Source organism: Callospermophilus lateralis, chromosome 1 (assembly GCF_048772815.1).
Source record: "Callospermophilus lateralis isolate mCalLat2 chromosome 1, mCalLat2.hap1, whole genome shotgun sequence".
In the NCBI taxonomy this organism is placed as follows: domain Eukaryota; kingdom Metazoa; phylum Chordata; class Mammalia; order Rodentia; family Sciuridae; genus Callospermophilus; species Callospermophilus lateralis.
The window spans coordinates 208,171,238-208,198,048 of NC_135305.1; the positions used below are offsets into that span (position 1 = coordinate 208,171,238).

Consider the following 26,811-nt stretch of genomic DNA (forward strand, 5'->3'; position numbering starts at 1 on the left):
TACCTTACATAAGCTAGGCAAGCTCTCTACCACTGAGCCAGAACCTCAAACCCAATTCTCCCTTATTCTAAAAAGAACTTTTTTCTGATGCTGGAGAGTGAACCCAGGGCTCTGCACGTGCTAGGCAAATGCTCTACCACCAGGTTGGCAAATCTCTAATTAGATTCTCCTTGTTAATGTCTCTTTTTTTCATCAGTGAAGAAAAATACTTCAAAGGAGCTGGGGGCACAGCGGCACATGCCTGCAATCCCAGCAACTTGGGAGGCTCAGGCAGGAGGATGGCAAATTTGAGTCCAATTTGAGCAACTTAGTGAGACCCTATCTCAAAATTTAAAAAAATTTAAAAGGCCTGGGGATAGATCAGTGAAAGAGTGCTTATCGACCATGGGTGAGGCACTAGGCTCAATTCCCAGTACCACAAAACAAAAACAAAATGAGCCAGGTGCGGTGGTACACGCCTATAATCCTAGTGACTTGGAAGGCTGAGGCAGGAGGATGGAAAGAGACCAGCATCAGCAATTTAGAGAGATCCCATCTCAAGTTATAAATGAAAAATGGGTTGGGGACGTGACCAAGTGGTTAAGCACCCATGGGTTCAATCCCTAGTGTGGGGGCAAGGAGGGAGATGGCCAAGTCAGTATCACAAACCAACTTAGAACCACAGACATAATCACACTCACCCACAGGATAGAGCTGTAGCAAGGAACTCAAATCTCCCCAGCCACTGTGATTTTACATTGAGTTGGTGAATAGGAACTTACATGAAGTCTTAAAAGGGTGAGGCTGCCCATGGAAAAAGATGAGTACTTAAATCCAGAAGACATAAATTCTAAACTCATGTGACACTGCAATTCCTTGCCTCTCTAGGTTATCTTCCTTCCCACTCATTCAGAACTGGCTTAAATGTCCTTGTAGAGCCTCCCAGTTTTCCTCTCCCAAAGTGAGTCCTTTATATTTCCATAAAACTCTACCTCTTTCTAGGACTTGGAAAATACATGATAATCTTTTATTTATATGCCTTTACTGGGAGATTCCATAAGACAGAAATGTGCATGTGACCAGCATAATGCAGACACAGAGTAAACAGGCTCTCAAAAAACGATCTGCTAAGCGAAAGAATGGATGGATTCCTTTTAAATTGCCTCTATGTCATTTGACCAGATCCTTCCCATAGAGTTGTCTTCAATTTATCCCAAGAGGTAATGACTTTGAATATTCTTTGGGTTAAAGATTTTATTCTAAGTCTGATAAAAGGATACGGATTTCTGTGTGTCTGATCAGAAGATGGTTTCTAAGACTCTTATCAGTTATATAATGACACATCAAGCCTCCAAAGGCTTGATCCCAGCAGATGTATTGGCAGATGTTTCTGGGTTTTGCCTTGTGCCTGGAGCTAGTATTTAACCTGTTCAGGGCCTTAGTTTTTATATGCTCTGGTGACTGGTTTCTCTGCATTCTTTCTTATCAGTTACTAAGGCAACACTGCTTTCTAAATGGACCAACTGTTCTGGGTTATTGTCTCTAGGAAATAATTCTAATAAATTATCATTACAATGAAAGTTGATAATTCTACTAATTATAGTGATGAATGATACTCTTTACTAATTACAATTTACTAATTACAATTATCTGTGAAGATAAAATCTATTACCTGGAAGCAAATGATGGTTGTGTTATACATATATACACATATGCAAAACCATTTCAAAATCATATTCTATTGAATTTTAGAAACATCTCTTAGGACAACGTTTAACTCATGATTTTCCCGATTAACTTTCAAAAGTTGGAAAGCAGATTGAATGAAAAAATGAGGCTAGTAATTTGATTTACATGACCCCAAAACGTTATCATGGTTACAAATGAAAAATTCTCCAAGAAGTACAACTTCGGAAATTCTAGGCCTGTGTTCGTTTAAGCATAGTATTGACTTTCCCATGGCCTCCCCCTACAAGAAGAGAAAATCATCAACTAAGACTAGACAGAAACACAATCCCTACCCCCAATCAGCATAAATCTAAGATCTTTTGCCTTTGGAGGCACACATAGGACACTCAGGATCATTTAGGAGATTATCTACTTTTCTCTAATCTCCTCTCAAAAAGCTTCACAGATGTCCCTGTTTCCCAAAAAAACTTTTAAGTGCTAGTCAGACCACAATGTTTGCTATTCTTCAAATATTCCATGCACCTGCAGGTCACTGTGCAATTACACAAACTAACCCCTAGAATGCTTTATCCCATTTTGCTCAGCAAACTCTTAGCCATACTCAGACCCATTCACACCCCACAGAGTCTTGCTCTCCTAACTAGGGCTCAGTCCCTGTCTGCTCTGTAATCCTGTGGCATATAGCTTGTGCTTCTATTCTCTTACTAAAGAAAACTTCTCTCACTGGAGTAATATCATCTGTTTAACTGCCCTCTTTGGAATCATCAGAGTACACAATGTGTTTCATTATCTACTTTTACAGTGTAGGAAAAACCTCACTTGTTATCTATTAAATGAAAGAATTAACTAAATACCAAAAAGTCCAAATCATGTTGCATGCTCATATTTGTAGAATAAGCAAGCTTTATACAGTTAAATTTTGTCTAAACTTACAAAAATTACCAACCACTTTAAAGACTAACAATTTCAATCTGTTCACAGATGAGATTACCCGCTTTAGTAAATGTGTCACAGGTAAAAATAATGAACGTTACCTTAACTGTTTTCTTCATATTTTCAAGAAGTTAACATACTTATAATACTGAAATTCAGAAGCCAAGTTGTTTATCATTTTTTTCCCCGAATCCCCTAATGCTACTGTCAGTCAGAGGGAAAAAGTGAGAAGTGAAAGAATGCAAAGGAAAAAAATTTCCTTTTAAAAGTAGGATATTAGGTGGCAGGGGGTATAGATCGGTAGTACAGTTTTTGACTACTATATTAAAGGCACATGGTTTGATCCTTGGCACTTAAAAAAAAAAAAAAAAAAAGTAAGAGAGCAGCTCAGTGGTAGAACACATATTTAGCACACATGAAACTCCGGTTCAATACCCAGCATCCTCCAAAAACAGACAGAAGATAAAAGCAGGATAACCAAAAGTCTGAATTAATATTACAAAAATTATATGCTCTCTCTCAAACAAGGTAATAGTAGCACTGACTACGTAGAATTGTTTGAAGTTAAGAGTTTAGAATGGGCACACGGTTAAGTTTCACTAAATGGTAGCTATTTTTAACTATGTGACATTTAGAATCCTAATAATCTTCATTAAGATGCTAGTAAGAAAACGGCCAGAGAAAGAGAGGGCAAGTGGGGGGAAGCAATGAGAAAAGGCACTTAAGTGATGGCACTCCAGTTAAGACATTATCAAGTAGGTACTCCTGTGGTTGTAAAATAGTAGTAGGTTCTAAGATTACAAATGATTTTTTTCATCTGCTGAGCATATTTTATTTATGTACAAGTGCCTTGAAACTGTTAAGATTCTGGGTTTATAAATTACTTCAAGTTTCACACTAAGAAAATTTCCTACCATAAACTGACATTCCCAGCTGCTAGGAGACAGTTGAAGAGCTCAAGCAAACTGAAGAAAAAGAAATGAAACTAAATTTAAAAAAGAGACCAGGCTTTAGCATGGCAAAGGCAAAGCCTATCTAAAGGAATCCCTAATTGTGTCGTTTGCAGTAACAACACCCCATGTGCACTGTCATTCACAGCTCTACTTGGTTTCCAGGGAACAACTAAAGGGGGTACCAGAATCATATGGAACATCCTTTCAAACTTGTGCTTCCCTGCTTCCCTTCACAAAAAAACAGTCCCATAAGAAGTTCATTTCTGACAAGTTGAGCCCAGACTTCCTGAAGTATCTCATTAATCCTTCCTGGCTAGAATAGCATGCATAAGATGTTAAGAAACTTTCAAGTTTCCCTGAACTTGAGAGTAGCATGGGGGCGGGGGGGAAAGTTACAGGAGAGAAAATAGTAAGATGGAAGAGACTTGAGCAATATATTTAATTTTCCTATCTCCAAACAGGATAAAATCAGCAAAATCATTTATAATTCAAAGAATGTCTTCAAGCATTATGTATATGTAAAGCTCTATGCTGGGTATGAAGAACAACACATGAATAAATCAAACACAGATTTTGTGTGGAGAATAAGACATTAGTGTGAAGTTAAAAGACCTAGATTCTCATCCAAAATTAATTTCTGATTCACAATTTATGTCCTCATGTGTCTATTTCTCCAGCTAGAAATGAGTTTGGCAACTGTTTTAAATACTGTTTCTGCCACTTTACTATCTATATGACCTTAATCTTGAAAGCCTCCATTTTCTCACCCTAAAATGGAATTTTTCACAATACTGTAGTGTGTGTGTGTGTGTGTGTGTGTGTGTGTGTGTATGTATGTGTGTATTAGATAGAGGGTGAGAGGAGGATGGGGAGAGGGAGAGGGAGAGGGAAAGAGAGAGGGAGAGAGAGAGAGAGAGAATGAATAATTGCAATTGCTATTCCACTAATATCTTTACTGAAAAAAATGTTGAAAAACATCTGACCACAGGACAAATGAGGACAAGATAACATGAGAATCAGTGGTAATCTGGGTAGGGGTAGGACAGTTAACGAATAATTCAAAGTAAGGAACAAAGATAAAATTTAATAAGCCAAATCTAGTACCAGTCATGGGTAAAATATCAGAGCCCATATGAACCACAAGTGGATGGGCATAATGGGACACCCTGTTTAGATTCCTACCAGAAACTCTGTATTCCCCAACACACCAGTGCGAACCCCAGAACCCCAGGCTCGCCTGAAGCTCTGCACCTGCACATTTGCCTGGTTCCTGGATATGCTGGAATAAGTTTTGCCAGAAATATACAAAATCTTTTTTTTTTTAAAGACAGAGAGAGAGAGACAGAGAGAGAGAGAGAGAGAGAGAGAGAGAGAGAGAGAGAGAGAATTTTAATATTTATTTTATGGTTTTCGGGGGACACAACATCTTTGTTTGTATGTGGTGCTGAGGATCGAACCCAGGTAAGTGCGCTACTGCTTGAGCCACATCCCCAGCCCATACAAAATCTTTATGAACAAGATAGTCATACAATAGTGATAAACCAACACCTGACAATAAGATATATTATACTGTTGAATAAAATAACTCAACATACAAAATATTGATTCCCATAAGAATAATCTAGATACATCATTGACTCTAAGAAAAAACACAATAGATTTTTCTCCTTTTACAAAATTATACAAGCCAATTTTCAGATTTATATATAATAATAATAATAATAATAATAGGACAATTCTGAAAAAGAGCAACAGGGCAAGTAGTGCTTGCCCTACTACTATTAAAATATATTAAGCCAGGTTGCTACTGAAGTTTGGAGAAAAGATCAATGGTTAGAGGGTAAGAGAAGTCCAGAAATGCACCAAGCTGTTCACAAATTATAATGAGATGCCCAAGTAACCCTATGTCACATTTTATAAAAATAAATGAAAACAACAACCCAGAAATAAGCGAATTTTAGAATGCTGTCAGACTTAAAAAGGTGTTGCTAAAAATTAATAGAAAATATTTTTATAAATTCAGAATGGAGATGAATTTTATAAATATTATTGATGATACACAAAGTAGTCATTAAATAATCATGAAATAAACCTATCTTGAAAAATAATTTTTTGCCTGTTATATCAGTATGTACAACAACAAGAAGTTGCATTAGTGGAGAAAGTACAGGGGAATAGGTCTTCATCTGTGCTGATGGTAGATTGTAACTCTGGTACATCTCTGTGGCCCTATGCTGAACAATTTGGCAATACCTTTTAAAATCATAAATACACCTTCTTTAAACCAGAGCTAACTCTGGAGTCCCTTTTTTTTGGTTTGTTTGTTTATTTTTATGTGGTGCTTAGGATCGAACCCAGTGCCTCACATGTGCTAGGCAAGTACTTTGCCGCTGAGCTACAGCCCCAGCCCTAGAGTCCTTTTTAATCAGACAGAAACACTTGCAGGAATATGACTTTTTAAAAAATTCTTTTTAATTTTTTTTTAGTTGTAGATGGACACAATACCTTTATTTTATTTTTATATGGTGCTAAGGACCGACCCCATTGCTTCCCACATGTGAGGCAAGTGTTCTACCATTGAACTGCACTCCCAGCCCCAGGAGTACGACATTTTGTAAACACAAGGAATGAGGTTGTTTTCTTTGTTCTGATTTGTAAGGATCTCTTTTAAAATTGTTAAATTTAAAAAGCAAGACCAAGTCAGGTGTGGCAGCAGACACATGTAATCCCAGAGACTTAGGAGACTGAGGCAGGAGGATCTCGAGTTCAAGGCCAGCCTCAGCAACTTAGTGAGACCCTATCTCAAAATAAAAAATAAAGGGCTAGGGACATAGCTCAGTTGGTAGAGTACTTGCCTCACATGCACAAGGCCCTGGGTTCAATCCCCAGCACCTCAAAACAAAACAACAACAACAAAAAAAGAAAGTGAAAATAAAAAATAAAAAGGGTTGGGTGTAGCTCAGTGGCAGAGTGGTCCTGGGTTCAATCCTTACTACCTCAAAAGGAAAATAAATAAGATAAAAAGCAGGCCATACATCAGCATGTCTCATATATAAAACCAGGAAATATGTATAAATGGTCTGGAAGGATGTGTGCAATACAATTAAAATTGTTTGCCTTATACAGTAAAATACTTATATAACAAGTATTCCTTACTGGACACAAATCTATGCATAGCACAAGAGGGAAAACTAGAAGGGGTTAACGGAGGGAGGCTGACTTACATTTTACTACAAATTCCTTTGTACCATGTAAATGTGTTAACCTACTCAAAAAATCAGTAAAACTTTTTTTTTTTTTTAAACTAAGTACAGAGTTTACCCTAAGGGAAAAGGTAAAGTAGAATTCAGAGAAGAAACAATACATTTTTTAATCTAAAATCCATTACACTCCTCTCAGCCACTCTTCAAGGACACTCCTAACACACAGACTCTGAGCTTGGCCTCACCAAGGCAGGGCCTCAAAAGCTCTGTGGCAGCTGTCCTTCCCAAGAACAACAAATCCCTTTTCTGCACTTCTTTGGAAATACCATGCAAAAAGTATTTCTTTAGCATACTAAGCATCTCTTTGGAAATACTGGCTAGATTTCCACAAAATTTACACATTACCCTTTGGATCACTGCTAAAACTAAAGAAGTGGCCTAGAAGCCAAAACTAAAGAAATGCATAGAATGATGGATGTCCTGTACATGCTACTGTATATTCACTTTGCCTTGGTAAAAGGGTGGCAAGTAGAAGGAAATTAAAGCAGGAAAAAAAAATGAGTATATTGTACACAAATAATAACATTTAGCATTCTTTACTTTTATAGCAAGTATTCCTTACTGGATACAAATCCATGCATAGCACAAGCTTTACACAAAAGAATAGGTCCATACCATGCAGAATATAACCCCATGATGAAGTCTCTGCAAAAGCCTGACAGGCTGCTTGACTAAGGCCAACTGGTAAGTTTTTGTTTTTGTTTCAATTTCTGGTTAGTATCTCTATCATGCAAGCTGAGAAAGAGCAATTTATAAAGAACATCATTTGTGGGCTGCAAAAAACCTCAAAGACAAGGAAACACATTTTCAAGGTTAATTTCAGGTAAGTTTATATATTAAGTGCATACTTTTCAAGAGGGGAAAAAGGCTAATATTCCTAAATCTTATATAAATCATCTTAATCTCATTCTAACTGCTTGATTAATTAGATCCAAAAGGGAAAACATTATGAGGAATCCAAAATAGGCAAGTTTTATGAACTATGTTTCATAGACATAGACTATGCCCAAAATCTAACCCATTAACTGTTAATGGCTGTAAACAGCAAACTGGTCAAAGAATGTGGCTGTATCTAGAGATCATTTCCCACTATTAGAAAGAAAATAGAGACTATGCCCACCAGTACTAGTCTGAGGCTACCATTTCCCCAGAAGAAAACAAATCATTTTCATTTGATCTATAAGCAATTTAGATATTTAGTCCCACTAGCACAAGCTACATATTTACTAGGGGGAAAAAAATCTCGTGTACTCCACTAAACATGAAGCATTTTTTTTTCCTCCTATTAATCCTTATACCAAACAATGCTTAAAAAAATTGGTGTAAACATTACACATAGGAGACACAATTTTTTAAAAATTAATAATGGTGGATGGCGAAAGACTTTCTTTTCAACTTCCCCTAAAATTCAAGGTTCAGGGCCAGGTAAAAAGGCATGCAAATGAGACCACAGCCTCCTCAAGCTGGACACAGAGCATGCCTTGGCTGCAGAAAACATGTAAGTAGCAGTTATAGGTTTTCATGCCAACAAACTAAGATTAACAAGGATGAGTAGAGTCTGGATGGAATGAAGGCACAGGTTTTTTGCCTTTTTGATGCAGACTCAAAAGACACAAGCACACACATTTTGTCATGACAGGTTCATACCACTGGACTTCAGGTGCTTGGATCTCTCTCGTTCCTGGGTTGTAGATGTTGGCATAAAAGGAGTAAGTCCTCGGGACTTGGTAGGTCTCATGTAGCCTTTCATTGGTTCTATTATTCTGCTTTTATCTTCCTTCTTTCCTTCTCCTAGTACCTTTGGTTCTGATTTTTCTGTCACTTTCTGAGGCTCTTTCTTGATGTTATCTTTGAGTTCTGGGAGTTGAAGATCTTTGGAAGCAGCCATTTCTAACTTATCTACCACCCCTGAAAGAGGAACTTCAACTTTGCCACATGAGAAACTGGACTGGAGTTCTGGTGTTGGTGGGGAAACACACTGTAATTTTGTGACTTCAGAAGCCAGTATAATTTCTTTAAATTTATCCTTTTCACTTTTTGGAGGCAAGGGAGTCATATCAATCTCCTTATTCAAATAATCTGGGCCCTTAGAATCTCTACCTTTAGTATTTTGGTCCTCGTGGTAACTGATCTTTTGTGCTTTGTCTCCCAATAAGTCAGAAATTTGAGCAGAAGTAGAACCTTTCTCAGTCTCCTCCTCTGTGTTCACTGAAGATGTTTGGAAATCACCCCTATCTCCATATGCTTCTAGAACTCTGGTCTCTCCTGGCAAGCCCTGGTCATCTGTGGGAACTTTAGGAAGAAGGTGCTCTTTTGCTGGCCCTGGGATTTGCTCTACTGAACAGATAGATTCGCCACAGAGTGGCAACTCAGATTCTCCTACTACATGCCCTTCATCTACCCCTGCTTCATTTTTCATGGGAACAGCAAACTCACTTTGATTCTTAAGACAGCGATCTTCCTGACTATTCACTGTTTCTATGGCTGCTGTAAAAGGCAGGGCAATTCCTTCTGTGCTGGCAGATGGCATAACAGCAGAGGGAGTCTTGGGTCTTTCTGGCCCTGGGACCCCATCTTTGTTGCAGTTATTTTCCACTAATAATTTAGAAAGCTGAGCTGGGGCTCTCTTTTCCCCATTTTTTGCCAAGGTGTCTGGTAAGGAATCATTTTTCTTTACTACTTGAGGAGGAGTAGTGGGCAGTTTTTCACAGGCTGCTGATTCTACAGCCTCTATAGGAGCTGCCTTATTCATGAGCCCTGACAGTGTTCTGGGACAGGTAAATGTAATATTTCTATTTTCGTCCACATAGCCCATTCCTTCAATTCTGTGGTCCCCTGTGGTTTCCATGGGAACATGTATTTTTGTTGCATCTAACTTATTCTCCAGAATGTGCTTCTTGGGAAAACTATTTTTAACTTTTTTGCTTTTTTCATCACTACTCCTTTTATTTGGTTTGTCAGCCACTGCTGTGTGTCCCTTGGTTGCATCTGTCTTGTTCTCTTCAGATGCTATTGAGGGAGCAAATCCTGTCTCCTGAATTTGGTCTTGGCAGCTCACATCTGTCACCTTGGCAGCTGGTTCAATAATAGCAGAATCCTTGGCTAAATTTGTTTTGTTGCCCTCAGGGGCCTCAAGCTCAGCAGAATTAACCTCAACATTTTTACCTTTTTTGTCAAGTGCTTCCACTGTGTGTGTACCTGATACATGAAAGAATAAAGAATCAAGTATTTGGGGGGAAGTGTGTCCTAATTCCCTGTTTTTATAGGGAGTGCTATCAGATACTTCTCCATCCTTCCCTACAAAAGGTGGATTAGAAATTTCCTCCTTGTCATCCATTCTAGTAGGTTCTATGGGATAATTAATTTTAGATTTTTTGTTTCTGCTTTCATTATTTCTCTTTTTAGTCTTTTCAGAAAACCAAGGAGTTGACTCATGACCCATCCAAGGACAACTTCCTTCCTTGCTCTGGTTACTGACACCTGTATTTTTGACTAAGGCTCCTCTTTCTGACCTAGCATAAGAAGTCCGAGTCAAGGTTGATCTATTTTCCAAAGGAATCCATGCCTGTAAAGTGCTTTCCACACTAGGGTCTATTATCTCCTTAGGCTCCCCAATCACTACTGCCTCAGTGAAATCAATCATGGTTCCTGGCTGCTTTGAAGAATCTAATCCCAGCTCATCTCTCTTATCCTCAGTAGTCACTCTTTCGGTTTTAAGAATTGGTTCACTTAACCCAAGAACAGCCCTTCCATCATTCTCACTGTCCAGAACATATAGCAGGTCAGATTTAATTCTTGGCTTCCCAGAATTCATTCTCACTTTCCCAGAACTTCCCCTTCCCTTCCTGTTTTTGCCATCACCTGTCATTCTCTTAAACGGCTCATTCCCTAGCCCAGGAGCCTGAACTGACACTTGGCCCTGCAGCTGCTCAGAAGCCAAGATGTTGATTTCCTCTCTTTGCTTGGGAAATGCTTCCCTTTCTAGTTCTTCAACTTCTACAGATCCTTTAAGAAACACTTTCTGATTGACATTCTGTAGTTTAGACATTTTACTTTCATCATTCTCTTCTTTGAGACTATCTTTTAATGGATTACTTGCTATCAAAGTTGGTATCAAATTAGGCAATTCTTTTGCTGCTATAGGTTTTGAAACTCCACCGACAACCTCTTGGTTCAAGATAGAAGAGCGAGCCTCTTTGGATCTGATCTCTAAAAGAGTTTCAGCTTTATGTTCAGAAATTTCTGTCAGGGATCCTGTCAAGTTAGGAAGGCCCAGTATCTGGCCTTTATCCACAGGGGTCTTCAGGAGGGGTGCAGGTTGTGGTTTGTATTCATCCGGCTGCAATAATTTCTTATCTTGGTTATGTGGCACTGATTTGTTTCCTCTGCCGAGTTCCTCTACTCTCAGCTTGGACTGAGAATTTTCTGCAGTTTTTGGAGATTCTTCTGGACACAAAGTAACTCTGAGACTCTCTGAGATAAAGTTCTCACCTTCTAGTTTGGCTGCTCTAGAGTCACCTCCATCTCCGCTTTTCAAATTCTCTCTGGATACAAGTCCATATTCCATGTTCACAGCAGTGGACTGACTAGGGAGGACACCTGATTTATGGGTATAACTGTTATGCCCTTCTGCATTGTCATCATTCCAAGATCCCCCAGCCCGGGGTTGAGAATATCTCTTTTGCTTTGGTTTCTTCTTCTTTTTCTTCATCACCATTGGCATGCTTTCTATATCCCAGGCCTCCCTGCCGAGATCCCTCTGGGGTTCAAGGAAGTCAGCATGAATACTTTTCCTTTGGTTCCCAGGATAACCACAGGAAGATGAACCAGAGACCCAACCCGACTCACACAAAGGGAAAGGGCCTAGCCTGGGATCAAGAGTCTTCTGTGGAGTCAAGACTTTCAGCAGCTCAGGAGGGGCCCTGGTAGGCTTGGGCTGGGCTGACCTGCAGTCACTGGATCTGCAACCTTGTGTGCCTTTTGTGGGAGGGGCACCTGCAATACATGAAGTTGGCTAAAATTCTAAATAACAAGCTTCTTGTTATTCTTTCTTAAAAAAAAAAACAATAGTTCATTTAGTGACTCATTTAAGCAGTCTGTTTCCACCAATCCATATACTAATTTCTTTAGGAAAACCATTTATTACCAAACATTTCTTATTCTTAATTGGGATTACCATTTCAGGTAAGAATTTTTTTTCAAACACATTTACAAAATATTTCAAACTTTTCTTTTTTCTTTTTTGGTACCAGGGATTGAACTCAGGGACACTCAACCACTGAGCCATATCCCCAGCCCTATTTTATATTTTATTTAGAGACAGGGTCTCAATATGAGTTGCTAAGCACTTCACCTTTGCTGAGGCTGGCTTTGAACTCGCAATCCTCCTAACTCAGCCTCCCCCACCACTAGAATTATAGGTGTGCATCACTGTGCCCAGCAAAATATTTCAAACTTTCTAACCTCTGTAATAAACTCACTCACTACTTATAAATCTCATCTGATTTATTTCTCCTTGTAATTATTAATAGGTACACAAATCTCAATTCTAAACAAGATAAGAAATTGTACTTATTTCTTTTTTGGTGTTGTTTATTAATTGAATGAATACTTACTCATGATTTGGGACAGAATTTATAATTCTAAGAGTCTGTCACCAATGTTATATTGATCTGTGTCCAATGAACTAGACTGATTCTGGGAAACAGACCCAGAAGGCCAGATTTAAGCTGTTTAAAATTAAAAAAAAAAGACCAAATATTATTTTGGCCAGAGAAAAATTCTTATCATTCCAGAACCAGAACATCCTACTTTGAAAGACAAATGTGTTAGATTTCAATGTTCTGTTCTTAAAAGTACTTCCCAAAAGACAAAGAAATATATATAATGATAGTAAGCTGACAAGAATTTCAACAGTTAGGACAAGCACCCTTGGAAAAGTTTCATGAAGTAACACAATTTGGATCCAAATTCCTGGAAAGAAAATCACTAAAGGCAGTCTTCAATGGTTCCTGTCAAGTATGACCCCATAAAATGATTTCAAAATACTTAACTAGCACCTTTTGCTTTTGTCCACATCCCTCCAATGTCCTCTAAATCCTTAATATCTCAGGTTAATTTTAGGTTTTCTCAAAAAAATTGTGAGCCATAGCACCTCACAGTATTTATTATACTTAATTTAGGAATTAATCAGCAGCAACTTTATGCCATCACTTACACTATTTTCTTCAATTATGATGTAAGTCTTTGTTTTAGAGTTCATGCCTGGGAACTTCTCTTTCTATTCAGGTTACAATATAATAATAACTCTAGGTGCTTCAATTATTTGGAAAACAGGAAGATCAGCGAGAACGAGGATGGATATCTATGTGACTTAGGATGGTCTATCTTGTATACAATTAGCACTTACTTAAATCTTTACTGACATTCTCAGTCAGTAAAACAACATTTAAAATTCATTTATTTAGCTCCTACTCGCTGCTAGACAGTGTGTAAACTCTAGGGACTCTAAATGAATTAAGTCCGAGCACTGCCCTCAAGGAGCTCACATTCCCATCATAGCAACAGAAAAGTATACAGAGAATCATCAAGTTGACAATCATATGCACGTGTTCCTGGCTTATCAACAAAAACATGTAATCTTAGAAATCACTGACTGAGCAAACTTAAAAGTTTTACAGTATCTTAGAGCAGTATCCCTCAAAGTTTAATACATGTGAAAATTACTTGGGGTTGCTGTTAAAATTCAGATTATAATTCTATAGGTCTGAGAAAGAGTCCAAGATTCCACATTTCTAAGATGTTCAGTCACAGTGCAAATGCTGTTGAGCCATGGAACACACTGTAACTAGCAAGACTTTATAGAACTTAATAGTTGAACAAACAGATATAGGCAAATAACATACCTAAGACTACTAAGGAGAGTCAACAGATGAAACAGACAAAATTTAGTGTCCTGAGTTGATATAGCGGTGATTTTAAATATTTAACAAGTTGACCTTCTGCCTAAACAAAATGAAATCCATTGAAGAAAGGAAACTGACCTCATAAACTATACTGCTAATAACAACACAACCAGGAAAGCAGGGACAATGTCTACCAACATCACTTCAATCGCTCCTAGTTTAAGCTGTTTGAGAGTCCATTTGGTTTTCTTCACTTACCTGAGGTCTCTGAAGAAACTTCAGAAGGCTGACTGCTGAATGGTTTCTTCTGTTCTAATTTCTCTAACACAGAATCTGGCAAGTTGTCCTTTTGGCCCGTGGCTGTGACTGGTTCTAAAGGTAATAGTACAGATCACATGCAGGTAAGAGAGTAACTATTTCAGATATTTTTCCACCCATGAGAAATTAAAGGTGGCAATCATTTTTGAGGAATTCTCCTACAATAGGCAGCAGAGATAAAGAGCAGGTTAAGAAGTAGTCAGGAGAGTTTCTGTTTCTATCTTTCAAGATGGGAAAAATGACAAACTCTTTTAAGCTGGGAATAATTCGGTGAAATGGCAGAAAACAAACTAAGGGCTGAGACAATACACTTGACTTGAAAAGGAGAAATGGAACCTATTACAAAATGAGAGGAGAGGTTGGCCTTAATTAGGAGCAGGAACAGTTATAAAAATAGGAGAGGGGGTTGGCGTTGTGGCTCAGTGGTAGAGTACTTGCATCTCATGTGCAAGGCCCTGGGTTCGCTCTTCAGCGCCACATAAAAATAAATAAATAAAATAAAGGTATTGAATCCACCTACAACTAAAAAATAAATATTAAAAAAAAAAAAAAAACAGGGACTGGAATTGTGGCTCAGTGGTAGAGCATTTGCCTGGCATGAGTGAGGCACTGGGTTTGATTCTCAGCACCACATATAAATAAAGGCCCATGAACAACTTAAATATATGTATACATATGAAATTTAAAAAAAAAAAGAGAAGTCAGAGTCTATGGATACAGATACAAACTGTGTAGATGAGCTAACAGACGATTGTGGGTGTTTTATTTTATTGCAATTATCTGGAAAATAGGAAGATCAGCGGATTGATAAGGTATTGGAAGTTGGAGGAGGGTAAAGGTAAGAAAGAGCTGTGTAGGAGAGTAGGAATATGAATAGATTTGCAAAGCACAGTGAGACTATTTATTTTAACTGGCATGATGCCTGTCCCTTAGTCTTCTGGAAGGTAATAGTAAAGATCACATGTGGGTAAGAGAGTATTTTTCTGTGGATGATATAGTGTCAACTTGAAAATATACCCTGGTAAACAGAAATACTGAGAGGAAACAAAGCTCATACCTGGTGAAATCATGAAAGTAGGTGCAGCTAACTGCCCCTCTTTTTGGAGAGACTGTATCTGGGAATTTTCACTTATTCCTTCCTGAGTCTGGGCAATTTCCATGTCTTTAACTAGAACTGATGCCACCTCTGTTCCTGAGGGTGGTGCAACATCCTTGGCTGGAGTCACAGTGTTGGCCAGGGTCATCTCTGTTCCAGGGGATAGAGTCACATCCTTAGCCAGGGCCACATCTGCTTCTGGAGGCAGCAGCATATCCTTGATCAAGGTTACTTCTTTTTCTGGGAGTGGAGTCATATCCTTGACCTGAGCCACCTCTACTTCTGGAGACACAGCCACATCCTTACCCAGAGCCAACTTTGTTTCAGAGGGTGTACCCATATTCTTGACCAGGGTTACTTCTGTTTCTGGGAGTGGAGCCATATCCTTGACAAGGCCCACCTTTGATTCTGGGGACAGAGCCACTTCCTTACCCACGGTCATTTCTGTTACTGGAGGTGGAGTAATGTCCTTGTCTGAGGGCCCTTCTGTTTCTACTGCATCCTTCGTGAAGACTACTGTTGCTTCTGAAGGCAGTGTCATGTCCCTTGGCACAGCCACCTCTTTTTCTGATAACAAGACCATCTCCTCAGCTGAGGATTTTTCTGTGGATGATATAGTGTCCACAGCTAGTGCCACCTCCATTTCTGAAAATGATACCATACCCTTGCCTGAGATTGACTCTGTTTCTTTGGGTGATGCCATGCCCTCATGTGAAAACAAATCCATTTTTACAGGTGGTACTCTCTCTGTTTCTTCAAATAGTGTCACATCCTTGCCTGTAGCCACCTCTCTTTCTGTGGGCAGCACCATATCTTTAGTCAAAGACACATCTGTTTTTGCAGGTGATATGACATCCTTAACTGGGACCACTTCTTTTTCTATAGGTAGGACCATGTCCTTGACCAGAGACATATCTGATTCAATGGATGACTGCAAGTCCTTGGGCAGTGTCACATCTGATTTGGTGGGTTGTTTCATATCTTTAGTCAATTCCACCTTTGTTTCTGTGGTGGGTGCCATTTCCTTGACCAGGGCTACCACTTTTTCTCCAGACAGTGCCATTTCTGTAGTCTTCTGTCCTATTATTATTTCCAATGCTTTAGTTGGTGGTTGTTCTTCTACTGATGCCATTTCTCCTTCCTTGGGTAACTCTAAGGGAAATAAGTTAAAAATTTGGGACCCATCATTTTCTACTCATACCTCTGCACTTAAAACTCATAGGACACAAGAATATTTGGCTATTGTGACCTTAAGACCTTAAACATAATTAAGAAGGTGTTGAGGGGCTGGGGTTGTAGCACTTGCCTAGCATGCATGAGGCCCTGGGTTTCATCCTCAACACCACATAAAATAAAATAAAGATATTTTGTTCATGTATTACTAAAAAATAAATATTAAAAAAAAGAAGCTGTTGAGTTAGTGCATGCTGCCTACTCCTTGACAATCCCATCATTTAGAAGGATAAGACATGTGAAACTGAGAAGACAAATTGTGGAAGAGAAAAGGAAAACTATAGGTTTGAAAACACAGGTATGTATTAGTATTAGGAACGGAACCTATGGAACTGCTGGTCAGTTATCTTTCCTATTAAGAAAAGAAGCCCAGAACTCTAGGCTTAGTGGTTAAGTGAACCTGGGTTCAATTCCCAGAACCAAAGAGAAGGGATTTCCTCTTAAGATTGTATTTTAATTATAATTTAACTCTCCCAGCTCTGATATCTTTAATACAAGCTTAAAAACATTTGTGATAATTCTGAAAATTTTATGTGTCTCTTGTAAGCTGCTAAAAATATGCCTAATGATTTATACCAATTATCAATATTTCAATTACTAACTGATAAAGCAGATTTAAATAATTCACCTGTCATCTGTGGAAGATTTGCAGTGGCCTCTGGAGAAACAAAGGACTCTGAGTATGGAGGGTTTGGGGCTTCCATAGACCACCCCTGAGGTACAACAGTTGCAGGAGCAAATGTGTCGCAGGGAGACATACCTAATATCAAAACACAAAACACATTTTGAAATTTGGTTGACACTGAAGGAAAAAAAGGCATTTGGTATTTTAAATCAACTGTATATATTGCCAAGAAGACATAGGTCTAAGGAACAGTAAAAAACAAAGTACAAAAGTTTTAAATGAAACACTGCTAACAATCTTCAGGTTTTGTGTAATTATTAACAGGCAGCATCCCAGGAAGACCACGAATCAATTTATATTGCCTACTTTTACAGGATATTACAAAGATTCAAAATATCAAAGATTGAGCTCTAGTAACACCACAATCAAAATAATATAGTGTACAGTAAAGAAAGGTGAGCCTCAATTCATCAGTAAAATGAGATTAACACCTGCCTATATGAAAATATTTTGTTAATTATTAACAACTAGCTGGATGCGGTGGTAATTATCTATAATCTCAGTGACTCAGGAGATTGAGGCAGGAGGATTGCAAATACCAGGCCAACCTCAACAATATAGCAAGACTGTCTCAAAATAAAGGAACTGGGGATGTAGCTTAGAGGTAAAGCATCTCTGGGTTTGGTCTCCAGGACAACCCCCAGAAACAAACACACACACACACACACACACACACACACACACACACACACGGCAAATGACAAATATAAGTAGATTATTGTAATGCTTATCCTATGCCAGTCTCAACAGATTTAATATCAGTCCCTGCTGAGATCATTATTATGTTTTTGTGTTTGTTTATTTTTAGGAGGTAGGGTCTCGCTATGTTGCTCAGACTGGCCTCAAATTATTGGCCTCCTGTCTCAGCTTCCTGAGTAGCCAGGATTATAAGCATATGCCACCACATCTGAGAAGATTATTACAATTTAGCTACAGAGACAAGTGGACAAATAGCAAACAATGCATACTGTACATTATGAACTAAGTGATATAGGAGTGCAGAAAAAACCATGAGGCCCAGACTATCACAAAAGGCTTCAGAAGAGAAGCAAGAGCAGAAATAGAGGGTGATCAATTTCAAAGACAGAGAACACTCTGAGCAAAGAAAGCATAAAGATGCAAACAGGAGGAGATGAGGATATTACTATTTATGATAACTAAGATTATTTAATGATTATTCTACCAGACACAATGCTAAGTGTTTCACATAATTTTATTTAATTGTCATCACTTCTCTAATGTAAAAACTAGTGCTGGCTCTGTTTTGTAGATTTAAAAAAAAAAAAGAGTTTAGGGAGGAAGTAATTTGCTCAAGGTCATGGGTCATGAGTGATAAAAATGTGGATGCAGAATTTGGCCCTAGGTTAGAGGTCTTATGAGAGGATGTCCATAGTCTCTGAACAGCTTGACTGTGAATTCTCCTCTTTAATCTGGAATAAGCCTGGTCAGTCAGAGGCCCTACATCTGATTCTGCCTACTAGTTAACATGAAAGATGATGGGTGAAAGCTCATTTTAATTGAAGCTAAGGGACTATAGGAGACCAGAATATGCACCCAAATAGGCCGCTTTGGCATAAGATTACATTACAAGTCAACTGAGAAGTAGATATGAAAAACAAAACAAAACAAATAGGGGCTGGGGATGTGACTCAAGTGGTAGCGCGCTCGCCTGGCATGCGTGCGGCCTGGGTTCGATCCTCAGCACCACATACAAACAAAGATGTTGTTTAGCTACAAAAAATAAATATTAAAAAATTCTGTCTCTCTCTCTCTCTCTCTCTCACTCTCTCTTAAAAAAAAATAGCAACAACACAAAACCCAACTCTTAGCTTTCCTTCTATTTGCCTAAAAGCAGGACAAATACTTTCAAAAGTGTTCCTCCACCCTCTGCATCTTAAAGTACAAAGGTTGATTACTGAAGACAACTGTATGCTCTTATCAGCCTGGAGATGTCACCACAGGAATCTACATAACAAGTTTTACTCACTAGCCTTTACTACCTACTTGCACCCTCACAGTTTGCCACTAAAGACTCTGAAAAGTCCTTTTCCTTTATCTTTCTAATTCTCAAAAAAACTATGGCTTTTTATCAAAGAAGCTATATAATTGAGTTCTAAAGCCACTTCTTTGAGATTAGTCATTCCCCAAATACCTTCCTTGTGTATATGAAATATACATGTTAATCTTCACTTTCTTTTTCTCTTTTGCTATATGTGCCCTAAGCAATAAATCTAAGAAGGAAAATTAATTTTTCTTCCCTACAGAATAATTCCAGCTAGAGAAGCCATACCGTAACTGTCTTCCAAAGGATTATTATACCCTGTAAATGTCAAATCATTTGTTGTTCCACTGGAGAGAAAGAGCAAATCTGCTAGGCCGTCATCATGGTGCATCTTAAAGGGATCTAGAATAAAGAAGTAATCCAAAACTCAGACCCAGTGAATGCAATTAGAAAGGTAAAAACATTTCTTATGACAAATATTGATTAGTTACATGTGTGTTGTCCAGTAGTAAAATAAGTTGAGATAACATGTGACTACACATGTAGGCAATCAATAAATGCTCACTAATTCATTTGTTTCAAGTTAATAATATATAATCCCTTATTCCGGTAAGGTTTGACTATCTAAATCACAGAGCCAACAAATGTATAAAACTGAGAGAACACTTAATGCTCAACTCTAACATTCTTAGAGGAAAAAATAAAGAAAATGGAATGTTCAATATATAATTTAGAGATTTTGTTATTAAATAAATCAGCTACAATGTTTTCAGAACAAGTTTAAAAAGGGAAATTTTCACCTCATGTGGACATTGTGAAGAAAACTGCATTTCAAAAGCTCTCTGAATGGTTTGTCCTGAGAGAATGAATAAACTCTACATTCACGAGTTGGCATGAGTGAAGATACTCAAAAACATCAGTAAACTCTTTATGCTTTCTTACATGAAAAACATAAAAAAGCAAAGCTGGTCAGGCAAATAATGAATTCTGATTTCTAAGGAGGCCTTCTCAAATTCTGTTTCCATGTTAAGGATCAGATCCAGGTCTTGAGAGCCTGCATGTCTAACTATTTCCTCTGATGAAGTTAATGCATGACTCCCTAACACACTGTCAACATCAGAGGCAAGTACGTAAAAACCCAGGTCTTGGGAAAATGTTCATTTCCTTGGCTCTGAGACAGCTAGACCACCCCTCTTTTTATAAAGGGTTTCAGGATTAGAGGAGACAGATACTGCATTGCAAAGTGTATTTTGAGTAATTAGAAGGCATAATTGAGAAAGCTGGGGTCAGGGGTGGAAGAAGCCTTGAGGCTGCCTTTCAAATAAACAGGGAAGGATGTAAAGGCAATCTGGCTGTAACATCTGTTATGCAAGGTCAGAGACAGGATCATTTAGCAAAAGGATATGTTTTTGTTTAAGTCAAGCTTGAAAAATACTTAAGCTAAATTTGAGAACTGAGTGGTTGGAGAAGGGCACACCTTTTCTCTATATTCCCTCTCATCCAATCTCACAGTTTAAAATTTTATTAATAATAAGCAGATGACACTCAAATTTTTATCACTAGCCCTCTAGAGCTATCCCCTTATTTCCAGCCTTTAAAATAAAATGGCCTCTATGTATATGTGCCCATGTGTGTGCAAGCACATGCTAAGAATGAATGGAAACCCAGGGCCTCATGTGTGCAAAGCACATAATCTACAACTGAGGTAGAATGGTAAAGTATTCAAAGTATTTAATATATTCCAGCACCCCAACTCTTAATTTAATAAATCCCAAATGCAACATGTTTCTCAAACCTATTCTCCATGAGACAGGACAGAAATTAAAGAGATAGGAAGGAGACAAAAGGAAGAACAGGGAAAAGACAACTTTAATGTGAAAACCTTGTGTTAAAGTTCCTCAGACCTTCATTCCCCAAGCAGTTCTCTCTTTCCAGGCCTATCACTCCAAGATTTCTGAGAATTCTATAAATGTTCACTCACAATTACTAGAAATTCAACCACTTGTGAAAACTGCCCCATGTTCACTAATTAGTTCACTAATACATGTATTTTTTAGAATATATTGCACAAAGGAAGATACAAAACAGTATAGGGTACTTTCCCAACCCTACCTTTTGATCAGATAATGAAAAAGATATCAACCTAAGAATCCTGAATTTGCCAGATCACCATGACCATCTTGAGCTCACCAGATTAATGTTATCCTCACATACCTTTTTATGCCCACCCCTTACCCACTTTCCTTTAAAAGAATGTGAGATTCCCCAAGTGTCTCTCATTAGTGAGGTGGCCCATGTTCTCCCTTGAATGTGTACTCTCCTTACTTTTCTAAATAAATATCGGTGCCTCAATATCTGATGGATTGAGAAATTCTTTTCTATGCCTTTTGTCCATTTCCAACTTTGGACCATGTTGACCTAAGTTGAAGTCCCCTTCTCTGGGACCTTCTTGGACCCCACATACTGGTATAACACAAATCTTACCATATGAAATGGCATTCTATCCTTCTCTTGTTGGTAAACAATTTTTGACTTTATCCTTGAAGTTATCCTTGACCTCTGAATTTCACACATTTGATTCATTAGAAAACTGGCAGAATTGACTTTGAAACTGTCCCCCAGAATCTATTTCTTCTGGTTCTCTACTGACTAGGAAGTCTCAACAAGTTTGCAGTCAAGCCACTGGCCATGGCTGTGCTCATCTAAAGAGTTGCCTGGCAAGATCTGCCTGCCATCAAGATGGCTTATTTACATGGCCATGGGCTGAAGGTTTCAGTTCCTCTTCCATGTGTACTTCTCCTTAGCAAATGGCTTTCCCCCGGTGAATAAATTTAGGAATGACAAAAATGGAAACTGCAATGTCTTCTGTGATCTATCAATCACACACACCAAGCCTAGTTTAATGTGGAGACGGCTATATAAGGTTGTGAATACCAGAAGGCAGGGACCATTGGGAGCCATGTTAATGGCTGGGCACCACACTTGACTTTCAGGAAATTAAATTCTATGGTGTTATCTCCCACTTAGAACTGGGAATCACCCTTGCTGGCTCCTATTCTTCCTGGCTGGAATTAGTAATTAAAAAGTACTCACAAAGACGGCCTGGCCAAAATGGTTTTACCAATGATTTCTATCATAAATTCAAAGAACTAAAACCAATTATTCACAATATCTTCCAAAAAATATAAGAGGAGAAAGCACTTCCTGACTCATTCTGAGAACGGTATTACCTACAAAAAACTAGACAAAGACATCACAAGAAAACTACACACTATGACTTTGAATATGGCTTCAAAAATCCTCAAGGGTTTATATATGGAACCCATTTTAAAAAATTCTACAACATGAACAAGAGGGATATATCTCAGAAGTACAATATTGGTTTAATATCCAAAATGAAAATGTATCATCAGAATAAAAAATAAAAACATGATCACCTCACCAGATGCAGAAAATCTATTTGACAAAATCAATACCCTCTCATGATAAAACACTCAATAAAGTTGGGTATGGTGGCACACACCTATAATCCCAGCAACTTGGGAAGCTAAGACAGGAAGATTGCAAGTTTGAGGCCAACCTCAGCAACTCAGGAAGGCCCTCAGCAACTTAGCAAGATCCTGTCTCAAAATAAAAATAAAAATATTTAAAACACAAAAGAGGACCGGGCCCAGTGGTGCATGCCTGTAGAACCAGTGGCTTGAGAGACTGAGCCAGGAGGATTGCAAGTTCAAAGCTAGCCTCAGCAACATTGAGGCACTAGGCAACTCAGACCCTGTCTCTAGAAAAATATAAAATAGGGCTGGGATGTAGCTCAGTGGTCAAGTGTTCCTGAGTTCAACCCCCCCCCCCCCCAAAAAAACAATAAAAATGAATAAATTAGGGAAGGAAAGAAGAAAATTTTCTTAATCTGATCAAGGGTACCTACAAAACACACACAGATTGGAGACTGGATGCTATCTCTCTATACTGTGGCTCTTCCTACAAACACATATCCATGATAATTTATAAATTAGGCACAATAGAGACTGACAATAATAAGTTATGGGATGGAACAATCATAATAACATAGTATAATAAAAATGTTAAAATGTGTGAATTGCTTATTTTTGAAATGTTCCATTTGATATTTTCAGACTGCAGTTGACTGCAGGTAGCTAAAACTGTGGGTAAGCAGGGGCTACTCTAGTTCTGTAAATGACATGATTTTGCCTTTAAAAAATGCTAAGGAATTCCTGAAAAACTATTAGACCTGATAAATGAGTTCAGCAAGATTGAAAAATACAAGATCAACAAACAAAAAATCAATTATATTTCTACACCCTTGCAATGAAGAATCTAAAAATGAAATTAAGGAAACAAATCCACTCACAGCATCGGACAGAATGAAACACCAAGAATAAATTTAACCAAGCTCATACACTCAAAACTACAAAATACTGTAATGTAAATGAAAAATAAACAAATGGAAAAACTTTAAATGCTCGTGAATAGAAGACTTAATATTGTCAAGAGGGCAATACTCCCTAATTAATCCACAGATTCAGCACATTTTGTCTTAGAATTCCAGCCAATTTCTTTGTAGATATTGACAATATGATTCTATGGAATTACAAAGGGCTGAGTGTATCAAACAATCATGGGGAAAGAACAAAGGAAATTCACAATTGCAAAACTTACCAAAAAGCAACAGTAAAGTACACTCACAACTTTCAAGGGGGATTGTTGCCAGGACATGTGGCCCCATACCAAAATCCGTGGATGCTCAAGTCCCTCATATAAAATGGCACAGAAGTTTCATATAGCCTATATACATCCTTTTGCAAATTTTAAATCATCTCTACACTACTCATCATACCTTTTAAATGTAAATGCTATGTAAATAATCATTATAATGAGTTGCTTAGAGAATAATGATAACTTGAAAATGTCTGACATGTTCAGTATAGATGTAATTTTTTTCTCTCTGAATATTATCATCAATTGTTGGTTGAATCCTTGGATGTAGAACCTGTGGGTATGCAGGGCAAACTATACTGACACAAAAACTATGAAATAGAACTCAACGTTGAGAAACAAAACCATGAACCTACAATTAACAGATTTTCAACAAAGGTGCAAAAACCATTCAATGGAGAAAGACCAGTCTTTTAAAAAAATGGAAGCGGGACAATGGATATCCACATGAAAAAGAATAAATCTCCTACCTCTGATCATATACAAAAATCTACATAAAAGGGATCAAAGACTTAAACATAACAACACAAACTAACATTTTAAGAACAAAACACAGTGATAAACCTTCATAAACCTAGTTTTGAAAATAGACTGATGACATAAAAAACATAAGTAACACAAAGAAACATGAATAAACTGGGTTTCATAAAAATAAAAAAAGTTATGCATCAAAGGATACTACCCAGAAAGTTAGAAGACCACCCACATAATGGGAGATACAATTTAATACCCACTAGGTTAGTTATAATTTTTTATAAAGGGAAATAAGTGTTGGTTAGAATGTGGAAGAATTACAAACCTCACACATTACTGGTGCAAAATGTGGCAGTCACTTTGGAAAACAGTCTGGCAAATAACCTAAGCTCTCAATCAGGCTGAAATCAAGGTAGCAATGTTACTCCTGCAAAGCCCTTTTACAATTCATGTCTCCTACCACCTCTAGTTTTGGGCAACTACAGATCTGCTTTTCCATATTTTTTCTTATTTGAATTTTATAGAAATAAGTATTAATCATTTTTCTCTTCATCAAACAAGGATAATAATATGTATTTGTCAGAGTGAGGTAAGAAACCCAGATAAAATGTATAAAGGCTCCAGTACGGTGCCTGGCACAAAACAGGCACTATTATTACTGTAATAATTCCTTCTAGAAGAATTAAAAGTTTCTAAGACACTGCTGATCCTTTAGTTTCTAATGTATATGCATTTCAGATATTTATTCAAAACAGGTTCTGAAAAGGAGAGAATTATAGGGCATTAAGTATCTCTGAAGAAAAGACAAACAGTATATAAAGGGTCAACTGATGTTTAGGGGAAATTATTCTACCGTAGTTGAACTTTAAGAAATTATATGTAGGCTATAATGTTTTATTTGAGTGGTGGTTGCCACTTTGTTCTTGTATTTATCATAGCTCACATTTAGCAGTCACATATGAGCTCCTGCTTACCAGTCTGGATAGGATTCACCACTTGCTCAGTCTGGAAGCAAAAGTTTGTATTTTCTGGCCAGTTCTGGCTGTTCTGATATTCCTGGTAGGCCATTTTCTCTTCGAGGAATTCAGTTGGAGACCCTTAACATACAGACACAAAGCAAATTACTAGAGAAGAGTTTCTGAAAATTACTATAGGAAGTACAATACGACACAATCAAATTTGGCTAACATCTTTGAGAAAATATTTTTAAATTTAAAAATAGAAAGAAAGCCAGGCATGGTGACACACACCTATAATCACAGCTACTCAGAAGGTTCAGGCAGGAGGATCCCAAGTCCCCTTTCTCAAAATAAAAAATAAAAAGGGTTGGGGATGTAGCTCAGTGAACAGCCCTGGGTTCAATCCCTAACACAGCCAAAATTAATTAATTAATTAAGTAAGTAAGTAAGTATTGGAAGCCTAAGATTGTTTTCTGTGGGAAGGAGGAGTGTTATCGGGGATTGAACTCGGGTTCAATTAACCACTGAGCCACCTCCCCAGCCCTTTTTTGTATTTTATTTAGAGACAGGGTCTCACTGAGTTGCATAACACCTTGCTTTTGCTGAGGCTGGCTTTGAACTCGTGATCCTCCTGTCTCAGCCTCTCAAACCACTGGGACTACAGGCATGAGCCACAATGCCTGGCTTACAAGTGTCTTTTTTAAAGATGGAAACTGATCATCATACTCCATCGATAAACATTTAAAATGAATTTAGAGACGTTCTTAATAAATAACCAAAGCACAAAATAAGTATGCCTTTTCTTAAGATACAACTTAAGATCAGGGAGAAAAGAAAAATGAAGCAATATATTTCTGATATACTGTCTATCAACTGAAATGGCAAAGGAGACTTAAAGATCATGCAGTGTGGTCCTGCATATTTATGTCTAAGAACCTCCAGAAGGTTTAAATGCATCATCTCCATTCCATCAAAGTCCCCCTTTACCCACTGCCTCCTTTTGTTCTCTCTTCAAGTGTTATGTCTTTTTTTGTCCCTCCTTCAGCAGCAAGAGAGCAAACTTTAAATAGCATTTCAATCTAAGTTCCACAGAGCTGTGGTAGAATTGGGTTAACTGTGTGCTTTAATTTTCTATAACACTAATGTAATTACTATTTCAGCAAACATATAGGGCCAATTTTTTATAGGTCACATTTATTTTTAGAAAATGCAAAGAAGAAATCTCAAGGCTGACTGAAACAACAGTCAGGCACTGGGTAAAATTCTTAGGAGAAACAAGAATGAATCCACTGGTGATTAGACAGCTCTGAGTTAACGGGCCCAAGAAATGTAAAACAATTCTTAAAAATGTGGATTAGGACTTTGCATCCAAGTTTTCCTTAAATTTACATCCTTTTAATACTTTTTTTACAAATACAGTATCTTTACTTTGTTTATTCTTATGTGGTGCTGAGAATTGAACCCAGTGCCTCACACGTGCTAAGCAAGTGCTGTACCACTGAGCCACAACCCCAGACCCCTTTAATACTTAGTCTCTTTTCATATCTGTTGTTTTCTAATGAAGAACAAAATTGGGATTGTTCAT

At 37.8% G+C, this 26,811-nt stretch overlaps 1 protein-coding gene across 15 annotated transcripts in view; it reads right to left on the reverse strand.

The window, feature by feature from the left end:
* The window catches only part of Map4 (microtubule associated protein 4), a 168,275-nt gene that overhangs the window by 34,201 nt on the left and 107,263 nt on the right, over positions 1 to 26,811 (reverse strand). For 6 of the 15 annotated variants that reach the window (XM_076844938.2, XM_076844973.2, XM_076844953.2 and 3 more), the window contains exons 4-9: positions 25,242 to 25,364; positions 19,345 to 19,458; positions 16,998 to 17,129; positions 15,098 to 16,288; positions 13,981 to 14,094; positions 8,465 to 11,812 (exon numbers count right to left, since the gene is read on the reverse strand). In XM_076844938.2, the coding sequence (XP_076701053.2) occupies positions 8,465 to 11,812; positions 13,981 to 14,094; positions 15,098 to 16,288; positions 16,998 to 17,129; positions 19,345 to 19,458; positions 25,242 to 25,364 (5,022 nt within the window). The remainder of the gene's footprint in view (positions 1 to 8,464; positions 11,813 to 13,980; positions 14,095 to 15,097; positions 16,289 to 16,997; positions 17,130 to 19,344; positions 19,459 to 25,241; positions 25,365 to 26,811) is intronic. The other 9 variants (XM_076845018.2, XM_076845008.2, XM_076844997.2 and 6 more) reach the window with 5 other exon arrangements.